We start from the raw sequence: 26019 nt of genomic DNA, 5'->3' as shown, positions 1-26019 counted from the left end.
GCAGGCCCCCATCCTCTTTCCCCAGGGCCTTCTCACCTCCATTCCTCTTGTCAGCCATGCTCCACAAGGCAGCGTAAGTGATTTTTTCAAAGGCACAAGTCAGATCTTGTCCCTTGTCTGCTTAAAAGCCATTAATACTCCCCTCTCAGGATAAAAGCCAAATACCCTGACCTGATTTATATTGTTCCGTATTCCGTAGCTTCTGTTTACCCGTGCCAATCCCCTCCCCCCCTTTTTTCCCTCCTCGTACTCGGCTCTGCAGCCATACTCCCTTGTTCCTTCTAATTCTGGGCACACACAGCTCCTTCTCTTTGGAGCACCACCTCCCCTTGCTCTTTCTCCCTCCCTTCCTCCCCCCTGCCCCCAGACTCATGCATTCACATTGACCTGATCAGTGTTTCCGTGAGAAGTCGTCTTCAACCTTCTCAGACCAGGTGAAATGATCTGTGTTTCCTGTAACACTTCTGCTTTCTTCAGTGGTTCATCCATCCCTCCCATTAACTACTGTAATTCTGCATAACCTTTACTTCCTAAAAGCGTTGCTTCTTAGGGAAAACCATTTCCATGGATGTTGATGGGAAAAAATCATGATGGATTCCATCCTGATCCAAGATAGCCTGATCCAGGTAGAAAAACAAGTCAGCTGAGCAATAAAAACAAACTTGTAAACAAACAAGTTGTATAGGTGATAAACAGTATTTTGAGAGTAAATACAGAATGTTCTTAAATACAGTGCAGTGAAGTTACTGTGCTCAATCATGGAAGAGAAGGCTGGAGGCTGGTGGCTACTGGAGGAGGGCCTGGAGGAAGTCCTTGTCCCAAGATGATGGAGAGGCAGGAAAATGACATTCAGACAGCAGGTCTTTTTAATCAGACAGCAGGTCTTTTTAAGGAGTGAGCTGCATTCATGCTGAACTGAAACAGAGTTACAGCCCAGAAAAACCCCTGAGGGCAAAATCAGGCTAAACAGGGAGGTGCTCCCCAGTTTCCAGAACGGGGCACAGAGAGCTTAGCCGAAAACGCTCTCCGTCCTCCCACTCACTTGGCTTCTGTACACAGAGCACAGTGTTTTGGGTTCATTCAAATACAGCAGGCCATTCCCATTCTCCGAGATGAGACTTTCTAGAAAACCGTGGGGTCGTGAACACTGGTGGGTGTATCTTTGCCCGAAACTGTAATATCAAAGTACTGCATTTTCGTTTCTGATTGGAAAAATTGTGATGCCCGATAAAGAAAAGGCGTCCAGAAAGTGGGATGACTGCAGGAGCCCTTGTGAAAAGGCTGATGGCTCTGTGAGGCCAGTGTGTTGTGTTTGGGCGGCCTCGTTAGCTGTCACTTCCCTTACCTGACCATGAGCCGCAGGGAGACCGAGGTCCTGCTTGTGGCTGAGTTCCCAGCAGACCAGTGCATACAAGATAAATTCCTCTCAATCTAATTCACACTGCCATTGTGCTGATGTCACTTTATTCCAAAGCTAATTATGTGCATGCCCTCTTTTCTCAATTAGATTGCAGTATCCTTTAGTTCAGGAAGTGTGCCTACCTCATCTTCCTTAATCTTTGTACCCCCACCCCATAGGTTCTTGTCCAAAGTAGATGCCCTGTGTATGGAATTAATGGACTGTGTATCTTCTAGGAAAAGTAGGGTTCTTTGAAATCTCGCGCAGAAAACAGTTTAGCTTCCTAGCTAAACTATCCAAATATTCAGAATGAAGAAAACTTTTATGAGATTTATAATTTGATGTGATTAAGATCAAGGTAGCTCCATGAGTTAAAAAAAAAAAAAAGGTAAGTGTATGTTTGACTTCCCTCATTGACATGGTGCTGAATTAATCTTGAGAGCATTTATTCAAAAATTTTTAGGTAGACATGTTCTGTTTCTTCTTTTGTTTAGTTACTGTAGAAGACTTATTTTTTAAATCAACAGGAGACATAGCATGTTTTGGAATAGATTAGTTGAAAAGAGAAGCCAGTCTTGTTTTTAAAGAGGGAAATTACTGTGTCATGCAGAATAAGATCGTTTTTTAAAAAGGGAAACAAAGAATTTTCTGTTTTGAAGACCTGTATGGATCCCAAGTGGAGTTTTTATTCACAGATTAATCACGGTTATTCCCTAAACCTGAAAGAAAACTATAAGAAAGTTTGATATAGGAGTCTAGGGAGGGAGATAATTCAGAGGGACGGCTTTGATCATCCTTAGGAAGGCAAAGGCATTGCTTCAAAAACAAAGGAATCAAATCTTGAAATTCAGGAAAGACTTTTCCCAAAGGATTATTCTGGCAGCATGTTGAAAAGAGGTTATAAAAGCATTAAGTTCACAACCTGAACAATAAGTTAAGTAAATGTTAGGGAAGTATTTCCTTTCTTATTCTAGGACTAGGCATACCTTTAGCTTGCTTTTGCCAATAGAAATGCTGCTAAGCCTGGGCTGGCATAGAAGTATGTACAATAAGTTACATAAGACAGATTTTCTTCTATGTAGAGGTGAAGGAGAGCTTCAGGGAGTCCCGATAAGTAAGGACATATACTAGTCATCTTTAGGAACATCAGGCTAGGACTCAGGGAGCAGCACTCATCCCATGCAAAAGTGGGGAGCCTTCCAGTGATTTTTATAGCATGGACAAAAGAGTTGTGCCCTGATTTGTACGCTTAATGGGGTACTACACCAGGCTGTTCTATTTTGGTTTTGGCTTTTGGTACCCTATTAGTCTTTTCCCTGGAGAGATAGTACTATCAGGTGCTTTCTTGGGAACATCTCGCTTAAATCAGCTGCTCACAGCTCCAGTGAAAATAATAGAATTATGTTGGCCATTAACTTCCTCTGAAGATAGGAAGCAGGTAGAACTTCCTCGTGGTCCTGTTAATTTCTTCTGAGACCAGTGAGTGGATAAGCCTCAAGAGTTCTGATTTTCACATAGGGAATTGATCACGTCTTTGCTGAAGTCCAATAGTAAGACAAGAACAAACCCAGTTTAAAATCCAGTTCCTTGGGGTACCTGGGTGGCTCAGTGGGTTAAAGCCTCTGCCTTCAGCTCAGGTCATGATCCCAGGGTTCTGGGATCGAGCCCCGCATGGGGCTCTCTGCTCGGCGGGGAGCCTGCTTCCCTTACTCTCTCTCTGCCTGCTTCTCTGCCTACTTGTGATCTCTGTCTGTCAAATAAATAAATTAAAAAAAAATCCAGTTCCTTGAGTTATTTTTATCACTCCTAGTAGTTTAGGGAAGTAGAGGTGTTTAAGGCTTTATGGACAAGGGGTACCTCGGTGACTCACTTGGTTAAGCATCAGCCATTGGTTCAAGTTATTATTGAAGAGTCCTGGGATGGAGCCCCATGTCGGGCTCCCTGCTCAGCAGAGAATCTGCTTCTCTCTCTCCCTCTGCCTGTGTGCACTCTCTCTCTGTCTCTCTCTAAAATAAATAAAACCTTAAAAAAAAGCTTTCTGGATAAGAAAAGCAATAGGGAAGGGAGAGTAATGTTTTGAAATAAATGGTAATTTACTATTTTGAATGCCAGGAAATATTGCCAGAGTGTTTCTGTCAGCAGTTTTCACATACAAATTTATTTTTAGAGAAACGCATTTTATAAATTAAAATCACCCAGTATAACAACAGTGATCCTGCAACCTACTTTACAATAAATTTTGGGTAAAAAGCAGAGATTTTTGTGTCTGTGGTGTTTTTTTGCAATTGAAAGCTTAGAAACTAACAAGGGTTGATAAATGTCCACAGTGTCCAATCCTCTTACTTTTTTGGGTAGTTCTTTATTTAAAAAAAGATTTATTTATTTTACAGAATGTGTGCGTGGTGGGGTGGAGGAGAGAAGGGGCAGGGAGGAAGAATCTTAAGCAGGCTCCGTGCTGAGTGTGGAGCCTGACATGGGGCTTGATCTCAGAACTCTGAGATCATGAACTGAGCCGAAACCAAGAGTCAGAGCTTAAAGGACTGAGCCACCCAGGCAGGCTCCCTTTGTTGTAGTTATTGTTATTTAAATCTAAAAGATTATTTTTAGAAGTCCATGGTAGATTAAATAGTAAATGTTGCTTTGTGCCTTACCAAATACTTTAATTGCTCAAATTCATGTGTGACATCCATGCTTTGCTCACCACAGGGTAAGGATGTCAACCATATTATAGTGACTGGGAGTCTTCCCCCCCACTATGCTGATGGTGGTTATTGGGGATAGGGTTTACATTATTGCCATTTTGGGGGAGAACCACTTGACAGTATATATGTTAAGAGTATTAAGAATATTTTTATTGGGGCGACTGGGTGGCTCAGTTGGATAAGCATCCGACTCTTGAATTTTGACTCAGATCGAACCTCACATTGGGTTCCCCGTGCTCAGTAGGGAGTCTGCTTCTCTCTCTCTCTCCCCCTCTAAAATAAACAAATAAAATCTTTTAAAAAGTTTGTGCTCCTTGACTCAGTAATTCCACTTTAAAAAATCTAAAAATGTAAGTAGAAAAGTAAAGATTTATGGACAAAGATATTTATAACAGCATTATCTGTAATAGCGAGACAAATATACATGGCTACACACCCATATAAAAAAAGGTAGCCTAATAACCCAAAAGGGAGTGCTTAAGAAAATTAAAGCACATCTATTCAATAAAATATCTATGGCTGTTATAGGTTGTTTATTTAATGAGTAAAAGTGATCATTAGATAAAAAATGAATAAAGCATGATTTAAAACTATCGCATATATGTTATAATCTCAGTTATGTATACACACACACACACACACACATATATGGAAAGGATTAGAAGGAAATGCATCAAAATATTGATGTGTTATCTTTAGGTGGTAGAATTGCGTTTACTTGCTTTTGTTCTGTGTTATACACATTGCTGAATGTGTAGTGGGTTTTTTTTTGTCAATGAATATTTATTTATTTATTATTAAGAGTTTTCTACTTGTAAAAGTAATATATTCATTGTTGAATATGTGAAGAAAACTTGAATATTTTATTTAAAATATCATCTGCCTGTTAACTACATTGGGTGCTTTAAAATTTTTTTAAATGAGAAAAACACTGACATGTAAAAACATGACATGTAAAAACACTGACATGAAAAACATGACATTGTAATTTAACTCAGAATCCTATTCCATCTGATATGATTTAAATCACAATTCTGTTTTTAATTGTTGCATGAGAATATTTAGATGTTGTGTATGCTAGAACGGAGGTCAAACAGCCTTTGGCGAGTGGGAAGCCAGAAACGCTGTGCGGGCAGTGGGGTGGTGTGATCCTTCCGTGGACCTTTCTTCTGCTGCCCCCTGTTTCCAGATCAGAAGAGAGGGTATGAGGAGGACGGGGTAACAATTTCTATGCAGAGGAAATTAAGGTTGCTGTCTCCCTTGCCGGGGTAGGTTTCTGTATGTAAGAAAAGTAAGAAAAGCAACATACGTGTTAAGACCTGTAAGAAGACAGTAGGAGCCTTGTTCTGTTGTGGTAAACTTGATCAAAAAAACAAAATTGGGGGCGTCTGGGTGGCTCAGTGGGTTAAGCCTCTGCCTTTGGCTCAGGTCACAATTTCAGGGTCCTGGGATTGAGCCCCACATTGGGCTCTCTGCTCAGCAGGGAGCCTGCTTTCCCCTCACTCTCTGCCTGCCTCTCTGCCTACTTGTGATCTCTCTCTCTCTCTCTGTCAAATAAATAAAATCTTGAAAAAAAAATTGTCCATTTGTTGAAGCAGTGCAGGGGAAATACAGAAATATTTACATTATGTATAAATATACATATAGTTGTTGTTTTCCAGTAACTTCTTAGTTCAATAATAACAGTAACACTAAGAGTTTCCTTTTTTGGGGGGGGGGGTTGCAAAGATAGTACTTTTGGAAGCGACATAGCATTAAACAGTTTTCCAGGAGTGCTAATGGATATACTGTGCTTCATACATCACCCCACTTTCCTTGTGGTCCGCAGTGTTTATTTGTGAGATTAGGTCACTGTTGGTGGCTTTCGTATGTAACTTCAAGCTACCTCACTCCTTTCGCAATGGAATCCAGGTCCTCGTTCTCGTTCTCACTGTTCTCTAACAAACGTGGCGAGCTTTCCTTGGGTATCAGCGAAGTCAACAAATATTTACGATACGGTCGGAAGTTCTTCCCAGCCTCCAAAATCAGCTGACAGCACGTTGCAAGGAACCCAATGGAAAGATAGAATTCATCCCAGATGATCCTGTGGGATCGTTTAGGTAGCAGTAATGAGCTGTGAAGTTTTAAAGGACAGCTGTAACGTAACGCAGCAGATCATGTGCTGGGGTTAAAGTTGACTCTGCTGTTTGTTTCACTGCTTTCTGATAAATAAATCGTTGAAAGATTTGGCAAAAGGAACGCCCCTCCTTGTCCTCCTCCTCTCAGGACGGCGGCTCCTGTTAACAATTTGTTTGAGTGTTTACTTTGCCTTGACTGCTGACCAGTGGTGTGTCAGTCCTTGCCCCTGAACCAAGTGAGAATTCAAATAAACCAAAAAAAGGTTTTCACACAGCTGGCCTCTTCCGCCAGTGAGTGGTACCAGAATATCCTCTCCCACTTTTTGAAAGAGGTCAGCAAGAAAAAAACTTCACAGGCGTCCGTGATCCGATGATCTGTGATCCAGATGAACTTGAATTGGCAACTCCTAGATTTTGGAGTGCATGGTGCAGAGAAGGAAACAGATCTCGGGAGATGTTATTTGATGAATTAGAAGCCACACTTAAGGTTCATGCGTTGTATTTCTACCCGATTTTATCAAAGGTTAGAATTGACCTTTGCATACGTGAATATGCACGTAGAATTCCCATTTCTAAAATGTCATTCATGTAGCTTTCTCGTTACATTTTGTGGTAGTAATATTCCATAGTCCTAGACTGAGTGGCCAGCCCTGGCCAAGTAGGCGTGTAGGGGAGAATTTGCAGACATAATAACCACTTTTTGGATCCCTAGCCTAGCAGGGTACCTGGCTTAGAGTAGGCAATATTAATATTTTCGCTGATTTTAAAAAATCATGTATATGAGTGAATGAACGGATGAAGGAATAAAATATATAGCTAGAATATGCCAAATTCATGTGAGATGACAGGTCTCATTAAATACTACTTTTTAAGGTACTTCTGGGAATTACATTATATTGAGGTATTCCTTTCATTTTGAAAAATGTCTCTTCGGCGCCTGTTTTTGGCTGGGTGTTAGAATTTACAGTGTTAAATACCGGCTCGGTTTTGCCTTCCAGGAGGATATAGTTATGTAACCAGATACATTTCAGAACAGAGGGATGAGTCCACGGGTAGATATGTGTCCAAGGCGTAGAGCAACGTAGAGGAGGAATGAACCATATCTGGAAGGTGGCACGGACATTGTTAATTCTAGTAATTTTATTTGTCATGTTTATTGCCCATTCCCACTAGAGTAGATGGGGTACATTTTTGCCTGTGTCACTTATTCCTATTTATATATTTTTAAATTGCTCTCTTGCAAGCTTCTAGAATAGTACCTGGCAAGTAATAAGTATTCCATAAGGATTTGTCACACAAATGAATGATTTTTGATAGATATTATAAATCCCTACAGAAAGAATTTACCAATATTTCCACCAGCAGTAGATGATTGCGATTTTTTAAAAAAAGATTTTATTTACTTATTTGACAGAGAGAGATCACAAGTAGGCAGAGGCAGGCAGAGAGAGAGGAGGAAGCATGCTCCCCATTGAGCAGAAAACCTGTCCCAAGACCCCGGGATCATGACCTGAGCCAAAGGCAGAGGCTTTAACCCACTGAGCCACCCAGGTGCCCCAGTGATTGCGATTTCTACCCACATCCTTTACCAGGGCTGGGTTTTGTGAAACTTTTTTTTTTTTAGCCTTAGCTCAATGTGTTATCTCTGCATTAAACAAACACAAAAATGAACCTTCCCTTGACTGCTGTGTGTCTCCAGCAATTCTCCCTATTTTTCTGCTTTTATAGCAAAGCTCTAGAAGGAATTTCCTGTGCTTTCTTCGTTTCCTCCCTTCCCATTCTGTCCTGAACCCACCATCAGGTGCTAGTCCCTCCTCCATTGAAACCATTCTTGTCAGTATCACCTGTGTGTTATGGTGCCTTCAAGCCTTATTGTATTTCTCAGCAGTGTTTCCAGTAGTTGCTCATGCTTTCCTTCTAGAAATAGGTTTTTCCCCATTTTTCTCCCTGGACACAACATTCTCCTGGATTTCTTCCTGTTTCATTGGCTACTTCTTCATGGTCTCCCCGGCTTTTTCCTTCTCTGCTTGGTCTCTGAAGACTGAAGTATCCCAAGGTTCCTGCCTATTCTCTCCTCTCCTATCATACTTTCCTTAGAGCTCATTTAGTGCTGGGGCTTTCATGGGTCTGATGTCTGTATTTCTGACATCTCTATTTCCAGCTCTGACTTCACACAGTTCTGGACCCCGTTATGCACCTGTCGACTTGATAGTAGTACTCGGATGCCTCGTGGGTATCTCAGACTTACCTTCCCAAAACAGAATGGCTGACTAACCTCTTCAGTCCGTCTCCCCCTTTCTGGGCTTCCCCATTTCAGTAAACAGAGCTATTGTGGATCCTGTTACACCAAAAACTAAGAGTTATCCTTGACACATCTTTCAATTTTACCCTCTAGCCACGTGTTGAACAAATCTGTCGGTTCTACCTTTAGAATATATTCTGAGTCCACTTTCCTTACCACCTCCGCAGCTGACTCACAGGTCTGACCCACCATGTGCTCATCTCTCTCCTGAGTGATTACATTACCTCCTACTTGGTCTCCCTCTTCCCTTCCTGCCACAGTTCCGTCTAGTCTCACCATAGTGCTCTGTGGGTCTACAAAAAGCACTGAAATGGTGTTTGGCCATACGAAACACTATGTAAATGTTTTTTTTTTAATTTATTTTTTATTATTATTAATTTTTTACTGTTTCTGTTTTATGACTGTAAAGGGGGGATGCATTTTGGTGGTGGTGAATTTTAGATGCTTGTACAAATACTAACAAATGCATACAGGCAGCTGAATCAAGTATTCATGTAAAGCGATGGATTCTGTATAATAGGAGATATTGTCTTAGCGCCTTGGAAGGATGAGCAAAACTCCCGTTAGCTTAGTGTCTAGAGATTAGTGTGAATTGGGAAGATACGGGTCATTGAATGCCTTGTATCTGCCACACTTTCTACAGAGCTTTCAAAGTAAATGGCAGCCATCATGCTCACAACTGGGACTGTTCAGATACAAGATTTCAGCTGTTTTGGGGGTGTAGATGACCTTTTCCTCCGTTCTTTTTTTTGGACGTCTTTTAGTGAGCCAACGCCCGGAAGTCTGTCCTGCCTGCTTCTGTAATCTGGCGCTATGCATCCAGATCCTTGGCCTTTACAGACACTGCTGTACCTCGTTACTCTCACGGTTCTGTGCCCTTCTGTGAATTCAGGTAAGAGCTGAAGAATGGTAGTGGGTTTTTTTTTTTTTTTTTAAATTTTAAACCTTAATTCCAGTAACATACAGTGCTGTATTAATTTCAGGAGTATGATACGGCGATTCCGCCAGTCTCTACATGACTCCGTGCTCGGCCATCATACGTGTGCCCTTTAATCCCCAAGAATGGTCATGTCCAAACTCCCAACTATTCCTCTTCTTAATCCTATAAAGAAACAAACTTCAGCTTCACATCCTCACTGGCGATCATAGTTTCCAAAGACATTTCTAAGATTTCTTTGACCCAGCTGAATGATTTAAAAAACGGATTCATTCAGCAATTTCAGGATCTCTTGGTAGTGCTTCTGGGCCTCAACAGGCCTTCCCGTTATTTTCCTTAAAATTTATTCCTCTTGTTGCCTTAAAAACAAGTATCGTCCTCTCACGTTCTTTTCAATAAGAGGATATGTTGCGAGTGTCTGAATTTTGGAAATTGTAACAGGAATAAAATGCTGACTCCACACCACTGGAGAAATTTTAGAATCAGCATGTATTAGGACTCAGCTTGGAGAGAACTTGGTTCTTGGAGAGAACGGTCACTCTCTCACATAACCTTGTCTGAGTTTCTCTCCACTTCTGTTACTGAAAAGCTTAAAAACATAGATTGTTGGGGCACCTGGGTGGCTCAGTGAGTTAAAGCCTCTGCCTTCGGCTCAGGTCATGATCCCAGTGTCCTGGGATCAAGCCCCGAGTCGGGCTCTCTGCTCCGCAGGGAGCCTGCCTCCTCCCTTCTCTGCCTGCTTCTCTGCCTACTTGTGATCTCTGTCTGTCAAATAAATAAATAAAATCTTAAAAAAAAAAAAAAGATTAAAAAAAAAACATAGAGGGGCACCTGGGTGGCTCAGTGGGTTAAAGCCTCTGTCTTCGGCTCAGGACATGATCCTAGGGTCCTGGGATCTAGCCCCACATCGGGCTCTTTGCTCAGCAGGGAGCCTGCTTCCTCCTTTCTCTCTCTCTGCCTGTTTCTCTGCCTACTTGTGATCTCTGTCTGTCAAATAAATAAAATCTTTAAAAAAAAAAACAAAAAAAACCCTTAGATTGTTAAATGTGTACATAAACCTGCGCCCAGCACATGGCCCTCAGGCGTTTCTTTTAATTTTAGATTTGTGTACAGATTCCTATAGAAGTCATAAAGAAATACGAGTGATGTTTATTCATTAAGTAATATTTATTATCTCTGTTAAGAATACTGTATGACGGGGCGCCTGGGTGGCTCAGTTGGTTAAGCGAATGCCTTCGGCTCAGGTCATGATCCTGGAGTCCTGGGATCAAGTCCTGCATCGGGCTCCCTGCTCAGCAGGGAGTCTGCTTCTCCCTCTCCCACTCCCCCTTCTCATGCTCTCTCTCTCTCAAATAAATAAATAAAATCTTTCAAAAAAAAATACTGTATGACTTTTTATAAGCCAAAAAGCTGATCTGCTGGTTTTATTTCTGTTTTTGTTCAACAAACCACCTCAGGATTTAGTCAAGAGAGGCACTTCCCTCAATCTTCATTTCTGGTGAGATATCCTGTGAAAGTAGGGTTAGCAATTTTCTGATTTTTTTTTTCTTTCAAGTAGTTTATCCCCCCAACCCTTTTGGGTGGGCAGGGGACATCTGTTTTGATACGTGAGAATGCACCCTCTCCCCCAAGCTGCTGAGGAAATGATGTCACATATAAAACTATTCTAAACACCAAATAAAACTTAAAATTGACACTGTACTTAGCTTTATACCCCCCAAAAAAGGATAGACTTTGTATTTCAGCATGACTGGACGTTGTTTTATATTAAAGGGAAGTAGTAAGACCGTAGCCATTATTTATAGAATAACGTAGTCTTAAAATCAAATCCTTGCTGATGTAGGAGAGAATTCTTTTTATTTTGCAAGTTAGCTTCAATTTTTCAGATCCTTAACTTGGATTCCCTAGAAACTGCTTCATAAAAGGAGCCATTTGCCATTTCTCCTTACAGAATTGGTATGTTGTCTGATTTATATCAGAAGGTTTCTCACCTCTTCTACCCTAATCACTAAGTCTTAGGTTAATTTGTTGCCCTTCTTTCCTTCCAAAAACGGTTGTATAAAAATGTTCCTAGAACTTTTACAAGCATTAAGAATAGTAACAGGTATTTTGAAATAAGGGCTTGCCTGTAATTACATAGATTGAGATGAAATGTATTCAATATACTCTTCTTTCTCTCTCCCCTTACCTCCTTTCTCTCCCACTCCCCCTGCCCCTTGGCACGTGGGGAATGTTTCCTTATAGGGTTGGCACCTTATTTTATTTCTGAGCCACTGTCCGCCGTCCAGAAACTTGGTGGACCCGTAGTACTACATTGTTCTGCTAAACCTGTGACTGCTCATATCTCATGGTTGCATAATGGAAAAAGACTGGATAGAAACATGGAACAGATTAAGATTCATCAGGGGACTTTGACTATCGTGTCTCTTAATCCCTCCCTTTCGGGTTCCTACCAGTGCGTCGCCAACAATAGCATCGGTGCCATTGTCAGCAGCCCTGCGACAGTGTCCACTGCTGGTGAGTTGAATTTTGTCTCTGATATCTATGCTTTTTCCTAGAATTACCGTTAGCACTTGCGTTGTTGAATAGAGGGAATTCCGAGCGTGGGCTGTGGACTAAATGCATTGGAGTTCTCATCCCAGCCTTGACTCTTGCTGTGTGTTTAACTTGGGGGAAATGTCCTTGAACCTCTGTGAGCCTAACCTCCTGTCTTCATCTATAGGGGGCATGGAAATAACTTCTCCATCGTTAGGAACACAGTTTTCTAATGTGAATTCTGAATTCCTTTGTGAATATTTAAAAGCCCTTAATAGCAACAGCAACAAAAAAGCTGTTGTCTCCTTTGATACTCAGTTGTTTCCTGCAGTCCTTTATCTTTCATATCTAATGGTCTTATTTGTCTTGATTACCGAGTGATTTTAATTTATGTAATTGAAACCAGGCTAAAGAAGCAGGAAAAAAAAAATAATTGACCGTAGCAAAAGGAATGTTGAGTATTGAACTTATGGGAAACCGGGAATGTGGTGGTTTTCTTAGTAGGTTTGAGCCATCTGCCTTTCAAATGGTGATGGCTTCCGGTAATGGAAAATGTCTTTGTAAGGGGACCCCTATTTACAGAACAAATCTGGATTCCCCAGGAGTCGTGAGTTTGTCATAACCGAGAAGAGTAAATGTTTTTGTAGAGCTGTGACCCATGGACCGCTCCAAGACACACACTGGAAAGGCCGAATTCCTAGTGGCAGGCGGCCGAATGCTTTCAGCCTTGGAGATAATAAAGTGGCTCCGTCTGTAGCGAACTTTAAGTAGTGAGAGGGATTGAGAGAGAAACGATACACTGCTTGGTTTTTCAATGTCCTGGGTTCGTTCCTGTGAACCTTTTTATTGCCGTGTGAGTACCCACGGAATAAAGATGCATAGGGAACGTGAGTTTTGATGAGGGATTGGATTTGAAAAGGGTTTAATCCCAACAGAATGGGAAGGGCTATGCTTTATAGTTCTCCCTGACCTTTTAAAATTAATTAATTAATTTTTTAAAAGATTTTTTTATTTGGGGCGCCTGGGTGGCTCAGTGGGTTGAAGCCTCTGCCTTCAGCTCAGGTCATGATCCCAGGGTCCTGGGATCGGGTCCCACATCGGGCTCTCTGCTCAGCAAGGAGCCTGCTTCCCTTCCTCTCTCTCTGCCTGCCTCTCTGCCTACTTGTGATCTCTGTCTGTTAAATAAATAAATTAAAAAAAAAAGATTTTTTTATTTGACAGAGAGAGTATACGTGCACACAAGTAGGCAGAGCCTCAGGCAGAAGGAGAAAGAAGAAACAGAAAGGAGCTGGATTCGGGCCTGATCCCAGGATCCTGGGATCGTGACCTGAGCTGAAGGCAGATGCTTAACCCATGGAGCCACCCAGGTGCCCCTCTCCCTGATGTTTTAAGAGCCATTTGCTTTTCTTGTAGTCTCCTAGAAGCACTGACCTCTGGAAAAGGTTGCCATGACTTAGCTCGAGCCCTACCCCAGCTACTTTCTGAGATAAAAAAAATCACACTACTCTGTAAAGGGAGATCGGCTGCCACCAGTGGCCACGCTGGCAGTTGTGGCTCCTGGTTTTTTAAATTTCCTTTGGGGAAGAGAGTTCAAGTTCGCATTTATTTATTTTTCTACTTATTTACTTACTTCTTTTAGTTCTCGGTGACTTCAGTTCAGCAACAAAGCATGTTATTACAGCAGAAGAAAAGAGTACTGGTTTCATTGGCTGCAAGGTACCAGATAGTAACCCCAAGGCCGAGGTGCGCTATAAAATCCGGGGAAAGTGGCTGAAACACTCCACAGGTGAGACCTTCTACAACAAAAACTAATGGCGCCCATAGAATAAAATGTCATTCGCCTGCTGTTGAGCAATGTGTGCTAGGGACTGTGCATACCAAAAAATAATGCATAAGCTATATTGATTGTCTCTGTTCTCCGAAGTGGAGACAAGCACAAGTGGCGACAGTGTATAAGTAATTACAGCCTCATTCATTCAGGTCTCTACTCACATATTTCTTCTACTGAGAAGACCTCTGTCATGGCCCCCATCTAAAATATTATGCCCTGTTGCTCTCTGTCCCCTTTACTTGGCTTCTTCTTCTTTTTTCTTCCCACAGCATTGTGTTATATGTAGTTTTGTTTGCTTGTGTCTTATTTACCCCTTTCTCTGCCACCCCCATTTCTCGCGTTGGGATGTTGGCCGCGTGAGTGTTAGGCTTTTGTCTGCCTTCTTGATGGCTGTGGCATCTGTGACTGGGCCCTCGCTGGCAGGATTTGTTGAGAAAAAATGAAAGAATAGGCATAAATGGACACCGGGGATCGGTGCTGTAGGTGGAGGTCTGCTCAAGGTGGTAGCTGTGGTCATTGTCTCTTTTTCTAAATATGCCTGTGCTTTCAGCATTCTCAACAAATGATCTGTTGTCAGATGTTTCTGCTGGGTTTAATTTTTTTTCCTCTAGTACTGTTGACTTCTTTTCCCCCTGCCTTGACTTTCCCTTTCTTTCATTTAATACATTTTTCCTGACTGCTCACTTGCTGCTCTTCTCACGTCTGAATTTAAAGCACAACTATCAACCTTCATTTGTTGTGATTGGTATCTTCTAGAGGCTTAACTGCATTCCCTTCTCTCCTCAGAGAATTACTTAATCCTTCCGTCGGGAAATCTTCAGATTTTGAATGTGTCTTTAGAAGACAAGGGATCATATAAATGTGCAGCTTTTAATCCTGTCACACATGAATTAAAAGTTGAACCCATTGGCCGAAAGCTTCTTGTGAGTCGTAAGTATTTGGGAGAATAATGGTAACTAGGAAGAAGTTACCTCAGAGGCCTTCCTTATAAAACATTGGGAAATCAGAGTTCATCCTCTTTGCTTATCGTAAGAGAGTCTTATGAAACTTTAAATACATAAATGCCTTATGGAATGGTATTGAACATGTTTTTATTTATTTATTTATTTTTTAAGATTTTATTAATTTATTTGACAGAGAGAGAGATCGTAAGTAGGCAGAGAGGTAGGCAGAGAGAGAGGAAGAAGCAGGTTCCCTGCTGAGCAGAGAGCCCGATGTGGGGCTTGATCCCAGGACCCTGGGAACATGACCTGAGCCAAAGGCAGAGGCTTAACCTACTGAGCCACCCAGGCGCCCTTGAACATGTTTTTAAAAGATAATGAATTTTTAGAAGAGAATTTTGGTCAAGATTGACGGGGTGGAAAGCATATAGAGAACTTGACCCTTCACTCAAGTAAAAAGAAATTACAGAGAAAATGTAACTTTATATCCATGGTAATCAAATTGGTGGCTAACTGTGAATTATGAAAAAATATGTATTTTTCTCTTGCAGGTTATGGTAGCTGAACTGGGATAGAACCAATAGTCAAAGCACAACAAAGTAGTAGTTTCTGGTCTTGTCAGAAATCTAACATTTTCTCAACCGCTAATTCAGAAATAGCTCTAAAGGGTCACTAAGTGTTTTAATTTTAATTCTCAACTAAAAATGAATTAGCTACAAGTCAGACCTCGTAGCGTAAAGAAGAATAAATGGGAAGTTGGGAAGGCTCTCACACATTTGCTAAGGAAGAGATTGGATGTGAATATTTAATAATAAAAAAATCTTTTGTGTTCTTTTTCCAGGCCCTTCTTCAGAGGATTTTCACATTCTGCACCCCACCCTGTCACAGGCATTAGCTGTCCTTTCTCATAGCTCTGTCACACTGGAGTGTGTGGTGAGTGGGGTCCCAGCTTCTGAAGTGCACTGGCTAAAGGATGGTCAGGACGCTGTGCCGGGAAGCAATTGGAGAAAGTTGTATTCTCATCTTGCCACAGACAGCATTGACCCAGCAGACTCTGGAAACTATTCTTGTATAGTGGGAAACAAGTCTGGAGACATACAACGTGTGACTTACATGGTTAATGTACTTGGTAAGATGTCCTTATTAAACTGGATTTCGAGTCAGGCTGATTTCCTGGCCTAACTGATCCTTGAATGGAAGATTTTTTTTTTTTTTTAAGATTTTATTTATTTATTTATTTATTTATTTATTTATTTATTTGAGAGAGAGAGAGTGAGAGAGAGCAGGAGAGGGAAGAAGATCAGAGGGAGAAGCAGACTCCCTGCGGAGCTGGGAGCCCAGTGTGGGACTCGATCCCAAGATTCCGGGATCATGACCTGAGCTGAAGGCCATCACTTAACCAACTGAGCCACCCAGGTGCCCTTGAATGGAATATCTCTTTGGGAACTATCAATGAAACAGGGACTAGCTGGAAACACCTATACCAGTAGTTAGAACAAGCTTTATTTTTTTTAAAGGCCTGCTGAGTTTGGCAGAATTCCACAGCATTTCTTGGTGGCGCAGAACGTTTCACCTGGGATGCTCGTGCGAACCTCATCCCCAACCTGCTTATGTCATCCAGACCTTGTTCTTCCTTCCTCATGACATGGAGGACAGAAACGGGAATTCAGGGGGATGGAAGATTCTGGGCTGTATCAGGGTGCAGTACCTGGCAGTAGTAACTAAAAGTACTGACTGAAAAATGTCAACTCAAAAAGGAATCTATTTCAGAGCGCCTGGGTGGCTCAGTCGATTAAGCATCCCTTTCGGCTCACGTTGTGATCCCAGGGTCCTGGGATCGAGTCCCACATCAGGCCCTTGCTCATCGGGGAGCCTGCTTCTCCCTCTGCTCCTTCCCCTGCTTGTGCTCGCTCGCTCTCTCTCTCTCAAGTGGATAAATTAAACACACACACACACACACAAAAGCCTATTTGATTTTATTTCCCTTTTGGGATGCTTTCACTGTATCTGGCTTATAAAATTTACATTATTTCCACCCACATTTATATATATACACTGTATCTCAAAGTTTCTCCTTTCCTTTCTTCCAGCTACCTACCTCATGCCTAGCAGCAGAAAATGTTTTCTGTCATCAAAACAGATTTTCATGCAAGCCAGAAATAGTAGGTAGTAAGTGGTTTCATAGTAAAGACAGTTTTCGTAAACTTCTACATGCGTTTCTTTGCAACAATGGCCTGACCTAGTAACACAGGAAATAAGGAAGGGTATGGCGGGTGAGCTTTAAAGTGCAGTGAAAATCAAGGTTTAGATTAATATGCATAATCAGATAATTTGGGCGTATGTTACAAATGTTGGCAAATGATTTGCTTTGTCTAGGTATAAGTGATTTGATGGATCTTAAAGTATCTGTCTAAACTTAAGGCAGGGGGCGCCTGGGTGGCTCAGTGGGTTAAAGCCTCTGCCTTCAGCTCAGGTCATGATCTCGGGGTCCTGGGATCGAGCCCTGCATCGGGCTCTCTGCTTGGCAGGGAGCCTGCTTCTCCCCTCTCTGCCTGCCTCTCTGCCTACTTGTGATCTCTCTCTCTCTCTGTCAAATAAATAAATAACATCTTTAAGAAAAAAAAATAATAAACTTAAGGCAGAACTGACCCTGGAAAGAATTTAACTTGCAAATTAGCATTCTTCTGTTTTGGCTCTTATTTAGTGTGAAATCCAGGGAAACTATTTTAAACAAATCACCTGAAACAAAGGCTCAGAGAAGCCCAAGGGGTGTGTGTGTGTGTGTGTGTGTGTAAATTAAGTGGGTTGAGAGATCTAGAAAAAGAAACAATGACATATTAGTAACATATGGTTATCCTATTAGAAGAAAGTTCAAATACATTTCTAATCTTTTCTTGATGACCACAGCGGATGGGAGAATATGAGGGAACAATGCAATTTGGTTTCAACTAGTTACTGGTAGAGGAAAGATTTTCTGTGTCTCGTGTGGTAATTTCAGAAGGTACCTCTTAGGGGCTTGAGTTTAATTTATTTGTTTGATTTTCAGAAAATGCTTCAATTTCAAAAGGATTACAGGATCAGACCGTCTCTCTGGGCGCCACAGTACAATTCACTTGTGAGGTTCACGGGAACCCAACTCCCAACCGTACCTGGTTCCATAACGCGCAGCCTGTTCGTCCTTCCCCACGACATCTCACTGCGGGAAATGGACTGAGAATCAGCGGTGTGACCCTGGAAGATTCGGGGCTGTATCAGTGTGTAGCAGATAATGGGATTGGATTCATACAGTCTACTGGGAGACTTGAGATTGAAAAAGGTAGGCTTTGGGTCCCGCAATCATAGGGAGTTTTACTTTTACAGATAGGCTTTTGTTTTGGTTGAAAATATAACATTTTTACTAAAAAGGTATAATCCTATTACCATAACAAAACTAATGCCTATTTCCCACGTTCCTTTCTAGTTCCATGATGAAGCAATATTATTTGATCAACCTCACTGGAAAAAAAGTTTTTCCAGCTTTTTTTAAACAATTACTACCTAGTTTAAAAGGCATGTGGTAAAAATCTCTCATTCTTGTTCCCCAGCCAACCATATTGCTTTTAGAACTAACTAGTTTTATCAGTTTTTCTTTCTTTTTTTTTAAAGATTTTATTTATTTATTTGACAGACAGAGATCACAAGTAGGCAGAGAGGCAGAGAGAGAGGAGGAAGCAGGCTCCCCGCTGAGCAGAGAGCCCGATGCCAGGCTCGATCCCAGAACCCCGGGATCATGACCTGAGCCAAAGGCAAAGGCTTTAACCCACTGAGGTACCCAGGTGCCCCTTTTTATCAGTTTCATGAATATTCTTGTATGTGCATTTACGATCACTCACACATAACATGTCTGTGTGTATTTTAATAACATCTGTTTGTTTTTTCCCCTAAACGTTGGTGTATTCTTCACCTTGAAGTTTTCACTTAACGTATCTTGGATATCTTCCCGTATTAAAGAGTGTTTCATTCCTTTTTCAAATTGCTGCTTATTAGTATATCATGATATAGTTGTAATGATTTGGCTAGTACCTTATTGATGGCTGTTTCTAATCTTTTGCTATTTTAAGGAGTTATACAGTGAATGTCCCTCTGCGTAGATTATTTTACACAGGTGTATATATCTGTACAATAAGTTCCTAGAAATTAACTGGCTGAATAAAAGCAGGTATGTGTTGGTAATGTGGGTAGATATCACTGAGTTGCTCTGCAAAATTGTTACTGGTTGGGGCGCCTGGGTGGCTCAGGGGGTTAAGCCTCTGCCTTCTGCTCAGGTCATGATCTTGGGGTCCTGGGATCGAGCCCCGCATTGGGCTCTCTGCTCAGCGGGAGCCTGCTTCCCCCTCTCTCTTTGCCTACTGCTCTGCCTACTTGTGATTTCTCTCTCTGTCAAATAAATAAATAAAATCTTTAAAAAAAAATTATTACTGGTCTTTATACTCTTACCGTCCAGCAACGTGTAACTGCCTGTCTCCTCGTATCCTCACCAAGGCAGGGTGTTATTTGTTTTTTAAATCTTTGCCAATCTGCTAGGTTAAAAAAAGTACCTTTGGATCTATGTTTTTTCTATTATGGTGAATTGGGCTTCTTTTCATGGGTATGAGTCATTTTAATTTGCTTTCCCATATATTGACTTTTCATTGTCTTTTGTCCATTTTAAAAATTAGATTGTTGGTCTTCTTTCTTGTGGACTGGTAGTTCTTTATATATTAGGGAAATCAATCTTTTGTCTATGAGTTATAACTGTGTCCAGTGTCAAGCAGTCAGTGTCATGCAGGCCAATTCTCTGATCTTCGTGCAATTATTTTAGAAGTTAATAGTAAATAATTTTTAATTGGCATTTATTTGGAAATGTAAAATTATACTCCTCAATAGTGGAGTTAAAAAAAAGCTATAATGGAAATTTAATATACTTTGGTAATGAAAATGCCACAGATCGAATCATGTAGGATATAGCAAAAATGGAACTTGGCAGGAAATGTGTGCCCTTGAATGCTTATAAAGAAAAGTTTTTTTCATAAGAAAACCGGTAGGACTGAAAATTAGTGAGCTTAAGTGAAATAACAGAAGAGATTTAAAGCAGAGGAAAAGAGATAATAAAGATAGGATCAGAAATCAGTTGAACAGAAAATGAAGATAAAGGAGAGAGGATCCATAAAGAAAAAGTTGGTTCTTTGTAAAATCTAATGGATAAATCTTTGGCAAAATACGAATAAACAATAACAGGAACAAAAAGTAAAAGCCTTATAGAGACTAAAAGTAAGAATGTGATGAACTTTGTGCCAATAACTTACAAATATAGGCAGAAATGGACAAATTCTTAGGAAAAATACAGCTTAGTAAGGCTGTGACTTAAAAGGAATTAAAAAGCCTGAATAGTTCTGTACTGTCGGGAGGAAACTGATTAGGAGTTTAAAATCTTCCCGCAGAGAAAACACCAGGCCAGCAGGTTTTGTGGAGAGTTCTACTAAGCTTTTAAGTAACAGGCCATTCCAAATATTACACAAACCCTTCCAGAGAAAAGTAGAAAATGGGAACTCTCCAGTCAGTATGATTTTGATTCTAAAAATCATAAAGGAATGGCATAAGAAAGGAAGATCAAAGGTCAGTCTCATTTATAACACAGATGCAGAAATCCTATGTAAAATATTAGCAAGCCATCCATATATAAGAAAAGGAAATCTATCTTGTTTAAGGAGTTATCCCAGGAATCTGTCAGAAAATTTAAAGTGTCATTCATCCTTTTGATTGAATAAAAAAGGAAAATAATATGATTATATCAACAGAGGCAGAAAAATTTGACATATTTCAGTATCCCTGTTACACGCTCTTAGAAGAATAGAAGTAGAAGGGAATTTTCTTAATTTGATAAAAGTATCTAACAGAAACTTACCAGAAACCTCCCTTTTAGTGGTGAAATATTGAAAACATTCTCTTTAAAATCTCTTGTGTTTATCATCATACTGGAGATTCTAACCACAGAAGGACAAGAAAAATAAGCTATCTAAGGACAAGAAAGAAATAAACCAAATCATTATTAATTTATAACTGCCGTGATTGCCAACATAGAGAATTCTCAATTTGCCGGCAAATTATTAGAAATAATAGAAGCATTTAGCAGGGTGGCTGGCAGAGACCAACAAGCAAGAATCAGTTTCTTTCTATATGCCAGTGTATCAGGTTTCTCCAGAGAAACAAAACCAATAGAATATATAAGATATAAAAAAGAGGTGATTTATTATAGGAATTGGCTCACATGGTTATGGAACTGGAGAAGGAGGAAAGCCAGTAGTGTGATGTGTTTGTGGGGAGGAGGAGGAGCTGATGGTGTGAGTCCTGACCGAAGTCCGAAGGCTGGAGAAACAGAAGGGCTGATGTCCGGTGTCCGAGGGCAGGAGAAGGTGGATCAGTTTTAGCAGAGAGAGAGTTCACCTTTCCTCTGCATTTTCATTCTACAGGGCACTCAGCAGGCTGGACGGTGCCCACCCATGATGGGCAGTGCCATCTGCTGTACTCTGTTCACCAGCTCTCATGCTGATCTCTTCCAGAAGCACCATTGCAGACACACCCAGTTATCTGGACATCCCTTAGCCCAATCGAGTTGACACGTAAAATTAATCATTATAAGCAGCAACAAACAGAAAATATAATTTCAAAGTCACCTTTCAGTATTAGCAACATTAAAAAGACCCAGGTAACTTAGAAAGGTAGACCAGTTGGTGGATAACCCAAATTCAGTATTAGACAGCTGTCAGGTCATTTCAAAACCTCTTCTGTAGATTCGTGCAATTTCAATTAAAATCCTATCAGAATATTTTGAGAATCTTGACAAACTGATTCTGAAATTTATATGGATGAGCAAAGGCCCAAGAATAGCTAAGACATAGGAAAAGAAGAAAAAGAACATGGGGGACTTGTTTTTACAGATATTAGTATACAAAAATCTGTGGCAGTTAAAATATATTGCAGTGGTGCAGGAACAGATAGACTCTTAGAATGAGACAGAGACCACCAAACAGACATTTGCACGTAAGGACTTGACTTAGGTCATATTGCTGTTGACCAAGAGGAGGCTATCCATTTCAAGTTTTGATGCGGGATAACTGGTTGTCAAAATGAAGAAAAATTAAATACCTAAGTCATAATGTATACAAAGACAAATTCCTAGTGGATTAAAGTCCCATCTATGAAAGGAATGATGACCAAAAAAGAAAATAAATTTATTTATTGATATAGAGCGTGTGAGTGGGATTGGGGGAGGGGCAGCAAAAGAGTGAGAGACAGAATCCCAAGCAGACTCCCTCCTGAGCATGGGGGCCCCGATGCGGGGTTTGATCTCACAACCCTGAGGTCATGACCTGAGCCAAAATCAAGAGTCGGATGCTTAATCGACTGAGCCACGCTGGCACCCTGAGATGGCAGAATTTTTGAAGAAAATACAGGAGAGTGTCTATCTGATTGGGTTTCAAAACTTAAGACACTTTGAGCTAATTTTTTTAAAAAGATTCATGCAACTCCATTGAAGTTAGAACATCTTTGTTATTAAAGGATACCACTAAAAATGGAAAGAAAAGCAATACACCGTGAGAAGCTACTAGTAACATGTAGAACTAATAAAAGAACAGTATCTGGAATTTCTGAAGAACTCTGAACCATGACAAAAGAGATAAAAAATATGTACAAAAGTCATTTCACAAGGGAGGGAAAATATCGGTGACACAGGTGAAAAGATGTTCAACTTCATTAGTACTCAGGGAGATGCAGGTTATGTCCAATGAGGCAAGCTGTTACACTGACTGGATTGGCAAAAATTCAGAAATGTGGGGCGCTTGGGTGGCTCAGTGGGTTAAGCCTCTGCCTTCGGCTCAGGTCATGATCTCAGGGTCCTGGGATCGAGCCCTGCATCGGACTCTCTGCTCAGCAGGGAGCCTGCTTCCCTCTCTCTCTCTGCCTGCCTCTCTGCCTACTTGTGATCTCTCTCTCTCTGTAATAAATAAAATCTTTTAAAAAAATTCAGAAATATATTTATACCAACTGATGGTTTTGTCAAATGTAGGAAGTAGGGCCGGAAGAAAAAAAGGCTGCGCTGGAGAAAATGCCATTTGTAATTAATATTCCATTGTAGGTGCACTTAAAAATAGCTCCAGGGGTGTCTGAGTGGAACAGTCGGTTAAGCACCCGACTCTTGGTTTCAGCTCAGGTTGTCATTTCGTGGGACATGAGATCGAGCCCCACATCGGGCTCTGTGTTCAGCCCGGAGTCTGCTTGAGTTTCTCTTTCCCTCTCCCTCTGCTTCTCCCTCTTGCTCTCTCTCTCTCTCTAGAATAAATAAATCAGTCTTAAAATATATATATATATATCTCCAGAGAATGAATACCTACCTAGGACCACAAGGAAAGAGTTGGTGTCACCGTAGTTTGGGAAAAAAATGTTGTTCATGTATATGGTAAGAAATACGTTCATCAACTTTTATACAGAACTGGTTTCTCTCCCAGGATTTTTGTAATCAGATATCCTCCCTCCCCTGACCCAGGAATTAACTACGTTTTTGTGAAGGAGTATTATTCTGTTTTATGCTCCTTTGCACTGTTTTCATGTTTAAAGCCTGAGGTTTTGGTTTTGCCTGTTCTGTACTTAGAGTGGTCAGATATGTATGGGTTACATGGTGGAAAGCTCGCAACAGATTCCTTTATATACATTCCTTTTTTCCTATAAGACAGGAAGTCTAAGAAGGAGCTGTCTAGGAGCCTACAATGAAGAATTCTACTTTTTTTTTTTTTTTTTTTTGACAGAGAGATCACAAGCAGGCAGAGAGGCAGGCAGAGAGAGAGGAGGAAGCAGGCTCCCCGAGAGAGCAGAGAGCCCGATGCGGGGCTCGATCCCAGGACTCCGAGATCATGACCTGAGCCAAAGGCAGCAGCTTAACCCACTGAGCCACCCAGGCGCCCCAAGAATTCTACTTTTTAAAAAAATGTTCTTATTTGAGAGAGAAAAGCACAATCGGGGGAAGCGGAAGAGAGAGAGGGAGAAGCAGGCAACCCACTGAGCAGGGAGCCCGATGCGGGACTTGATCCTAGCACCCTGGGATTGTGACCTGAACTGGAGGCAGATGCTTAACCTGAGCCACCCAGGCGCCCCAAGAATTCTACTTTTTATGGGCAGTTTTACTTGCTAAATTTGAGAAGGGAACTAAAAAGAACGAGTTATCTTTGTTTTAATTATTACTATCATTACTGTATCACTCTTTGCACGTGACTTTGCAGAAACTGTTATCTCTGTGAATGAATATGTTCTCCATACTGTTCTGCGTGTAAAACACTGCTTAGAGAATTGTTAACTTGATTTACTGCGGTGATCATTTCACAAAGCATATATATGTGTTGAATCATGATGCTGTGCACCTGCAACTAATGTTATATCTTGATTATAACATTAATGTTGATTTAACATTCAGTTAAAAAAACACTGTTGAAGAAACACATGTATAAAGATGCATTGAAGACTGCTACTTGGGCACAACATTGAGAACATTTATGCAGTAGGATGAGCTGATTTTTTTTTTTTGCATTGTAGATATAATGATGTTCTTACTTTGTGTGTGTGTGAATTACTTTTTTAACAGGCGGCGGACTCAAGCCAGTTATAATTACATCACCAGCCAGTGTGCAGGTGGTAGACGGAGACTTTGTTACTTTGTCCTGCAATGCCTCTGGAATGCCAGTCCCAGTCATGCGTTGGTACGACAGGCATGGGTTGATAACCAGCCATCCGTCTCAAGTGCTTAGATCCAAATCCCGGAAATCACACTTACGACCTGGGGGCTTTGACCTGGAGCCGATCTACTTCATCATGTCCCGGGCTGGCGCGAGCTCCCTGTACATTCAGGCTGTCACCCAGGAGCATGCTGGGAAATACACCTGCGAAGCTACCAACGAACATGGCAGCGCACGGTCAGAGGCGGTCCTCTCAGTGGGTGAGTGGCCTTTCTTATTCTTTTGCTCAGGTGATCAGCTTCCTCCGATGGTAGGCAATAAAGTGCTTTGAAGCATATTATTCTCATGAGTCCAGCAATCGTCCCCCCCACCCACCACCACCACCTAGATAGTGAAATACAGAGCTGTAGTTTTTGGTATTTGGTCTTCACATGAACCGATGAACCTTAATCTCCCTTTCTGATCTTTCTTGTTAGGGCTGTGGTTGTCCTGTGGACAGCTCTCCTTTGGGAGCAAGCCCTAGTTATGACCTCTTTGTGTGATTAATGCTTTTGGTTTTCTAAGCTACTGAAAATGGTCATTGCAGACATTTTTTTCAAGGGAGCCCTTGGTAAGTACAGTATCCAGAGTCTCGAGCACTGAGAAAGTGGAATCGTGGTCCTATCAAACAGTACCTCTTACTCAGAGTTACCTTTCTAATGGAATGTATAACATTTATTCTTTTTTTAAAAAAATTAACATATAGTGTATTATTTGTTTCAGGGGTACAGGTCTGTGATTCATCAGTCTTACACAATTCACAACTCTCACCATAGCACATACCCAATGTCTACCACCCGAGCCACCTGATCCCTCCCATCCCCCTCCCCTCCAGCAACCCTCAGTCTGTTTCCTGAGATTAAGAGTCTCTTATGGTTTGCATCCCTCTCTGGTTTCATCTTGTTTCATTTTTTCCTCTCTTCCCCTATGATCCTCTGTCTTGTTTCTCAAATTCCTCATTATCAGTGAGATCATATGATAATTGTCTTTCTCTGATTGACTTATTTTGCTTAGCATGATACCCTCTGGTTCCATCCACATCATTGCAAATGGCAAGATTTCGGGGTTTTGTTTTTGTTTTTGTTTTTGTGGCTGCGTATATAACATTCATTCTTGATCTTCTGCTGATTTTTGGTGAGGATGTCTTAAAAGCTTTTTATAGTTTTTGAGGAACTAGTGTATAGAGTTTCAATATTATTAAGGTTAATTCAAATCCAAACCCTCTGTCAGTGAGTACTTAGAACAGCCTTCTCCCGCAGGTGGTCAGTGGAGTGGAGACTGTCCCCTTACTTATCATGAAAGGGGCAGAGTACTGCCCTTAGTTTTGGAGCTGAGGGCCCTGCCGTGGGCTGCTGCTTTAGAGAGCTTCATGTGGCCTTCTTCTGCCTGGGCCCTCAGATCCCACATGTCAAAGAGTCCACGGGGTCAAGGGGTTGTGCTTACCCAGAGCCTGGCACCCATGTTCCTCCCTGC

The 26019-nt window shown here is 41.2% G+C and overlaps 1 protein-coding gene across 17 annotated transcripts in view; it reads left to right on the top strand.

The window, feature by feature from the left end:
• Positions 1 to 26019, top strand: part of CDON (cell adhesion associated, oncogene regulated) — a 103802-nt gene that overhangs the window by 26348 nt on the left and 51435 nt on the right. For all 17 annotated transcript variants that reach the window (XR_007120911.1, XR_007120910.1, XR_007120912.1 and 14 more), the window contains 7 exons: positions 9285 to 9412; positions 11702 to 11974; positions 13632 to 13778; positions 14610 to 14753; positions 15606 to 15893; positions 17811 to 18080; positions 24417 to 24767. Coding sequence is in view for 14 of the 17 variants with exons in the window: in XM_047691385.1 (XP_047547341.1) it covers positions 9334 to 9412; positions 11702 to 11974; positions 13632 to 13778; positions 14610 to 14753; positions 15606 to 15893; positions 17811 to 18080; positions 24417 to 24767 (1552 nt within the window). In the remaining 3 variants the exon portion in view is untranslated. The remainder of the gene's footprint in view (positions 1 to 9284; positions 9413 to 11701; positions 11975 to 13631; positions 13779 to 14609; positions 14754 to 15605; positions 15894 to 17810; positions 18081 to 24416; positions 24768 to 26019) is intronic.

This window comes from Lutra lutra, chromosome 10 (genome assembly GCF_902655055.1).
Source record: "Lutra lutra chromosome 10, mLutLut1.2, whole genome shotgun sequence".
Classification (NCBI taxonomy): Eukaryota; Metazoa; Chordata; class Mammalia; order Carnivora; family Mustelidae; genus Lutra; species Lutra lutra.
The sequence above is the reverse complement of the archived record's forward strand: the minus strand, read 5'-3'. Positions and strand labels throughout refer to the sequence as shown.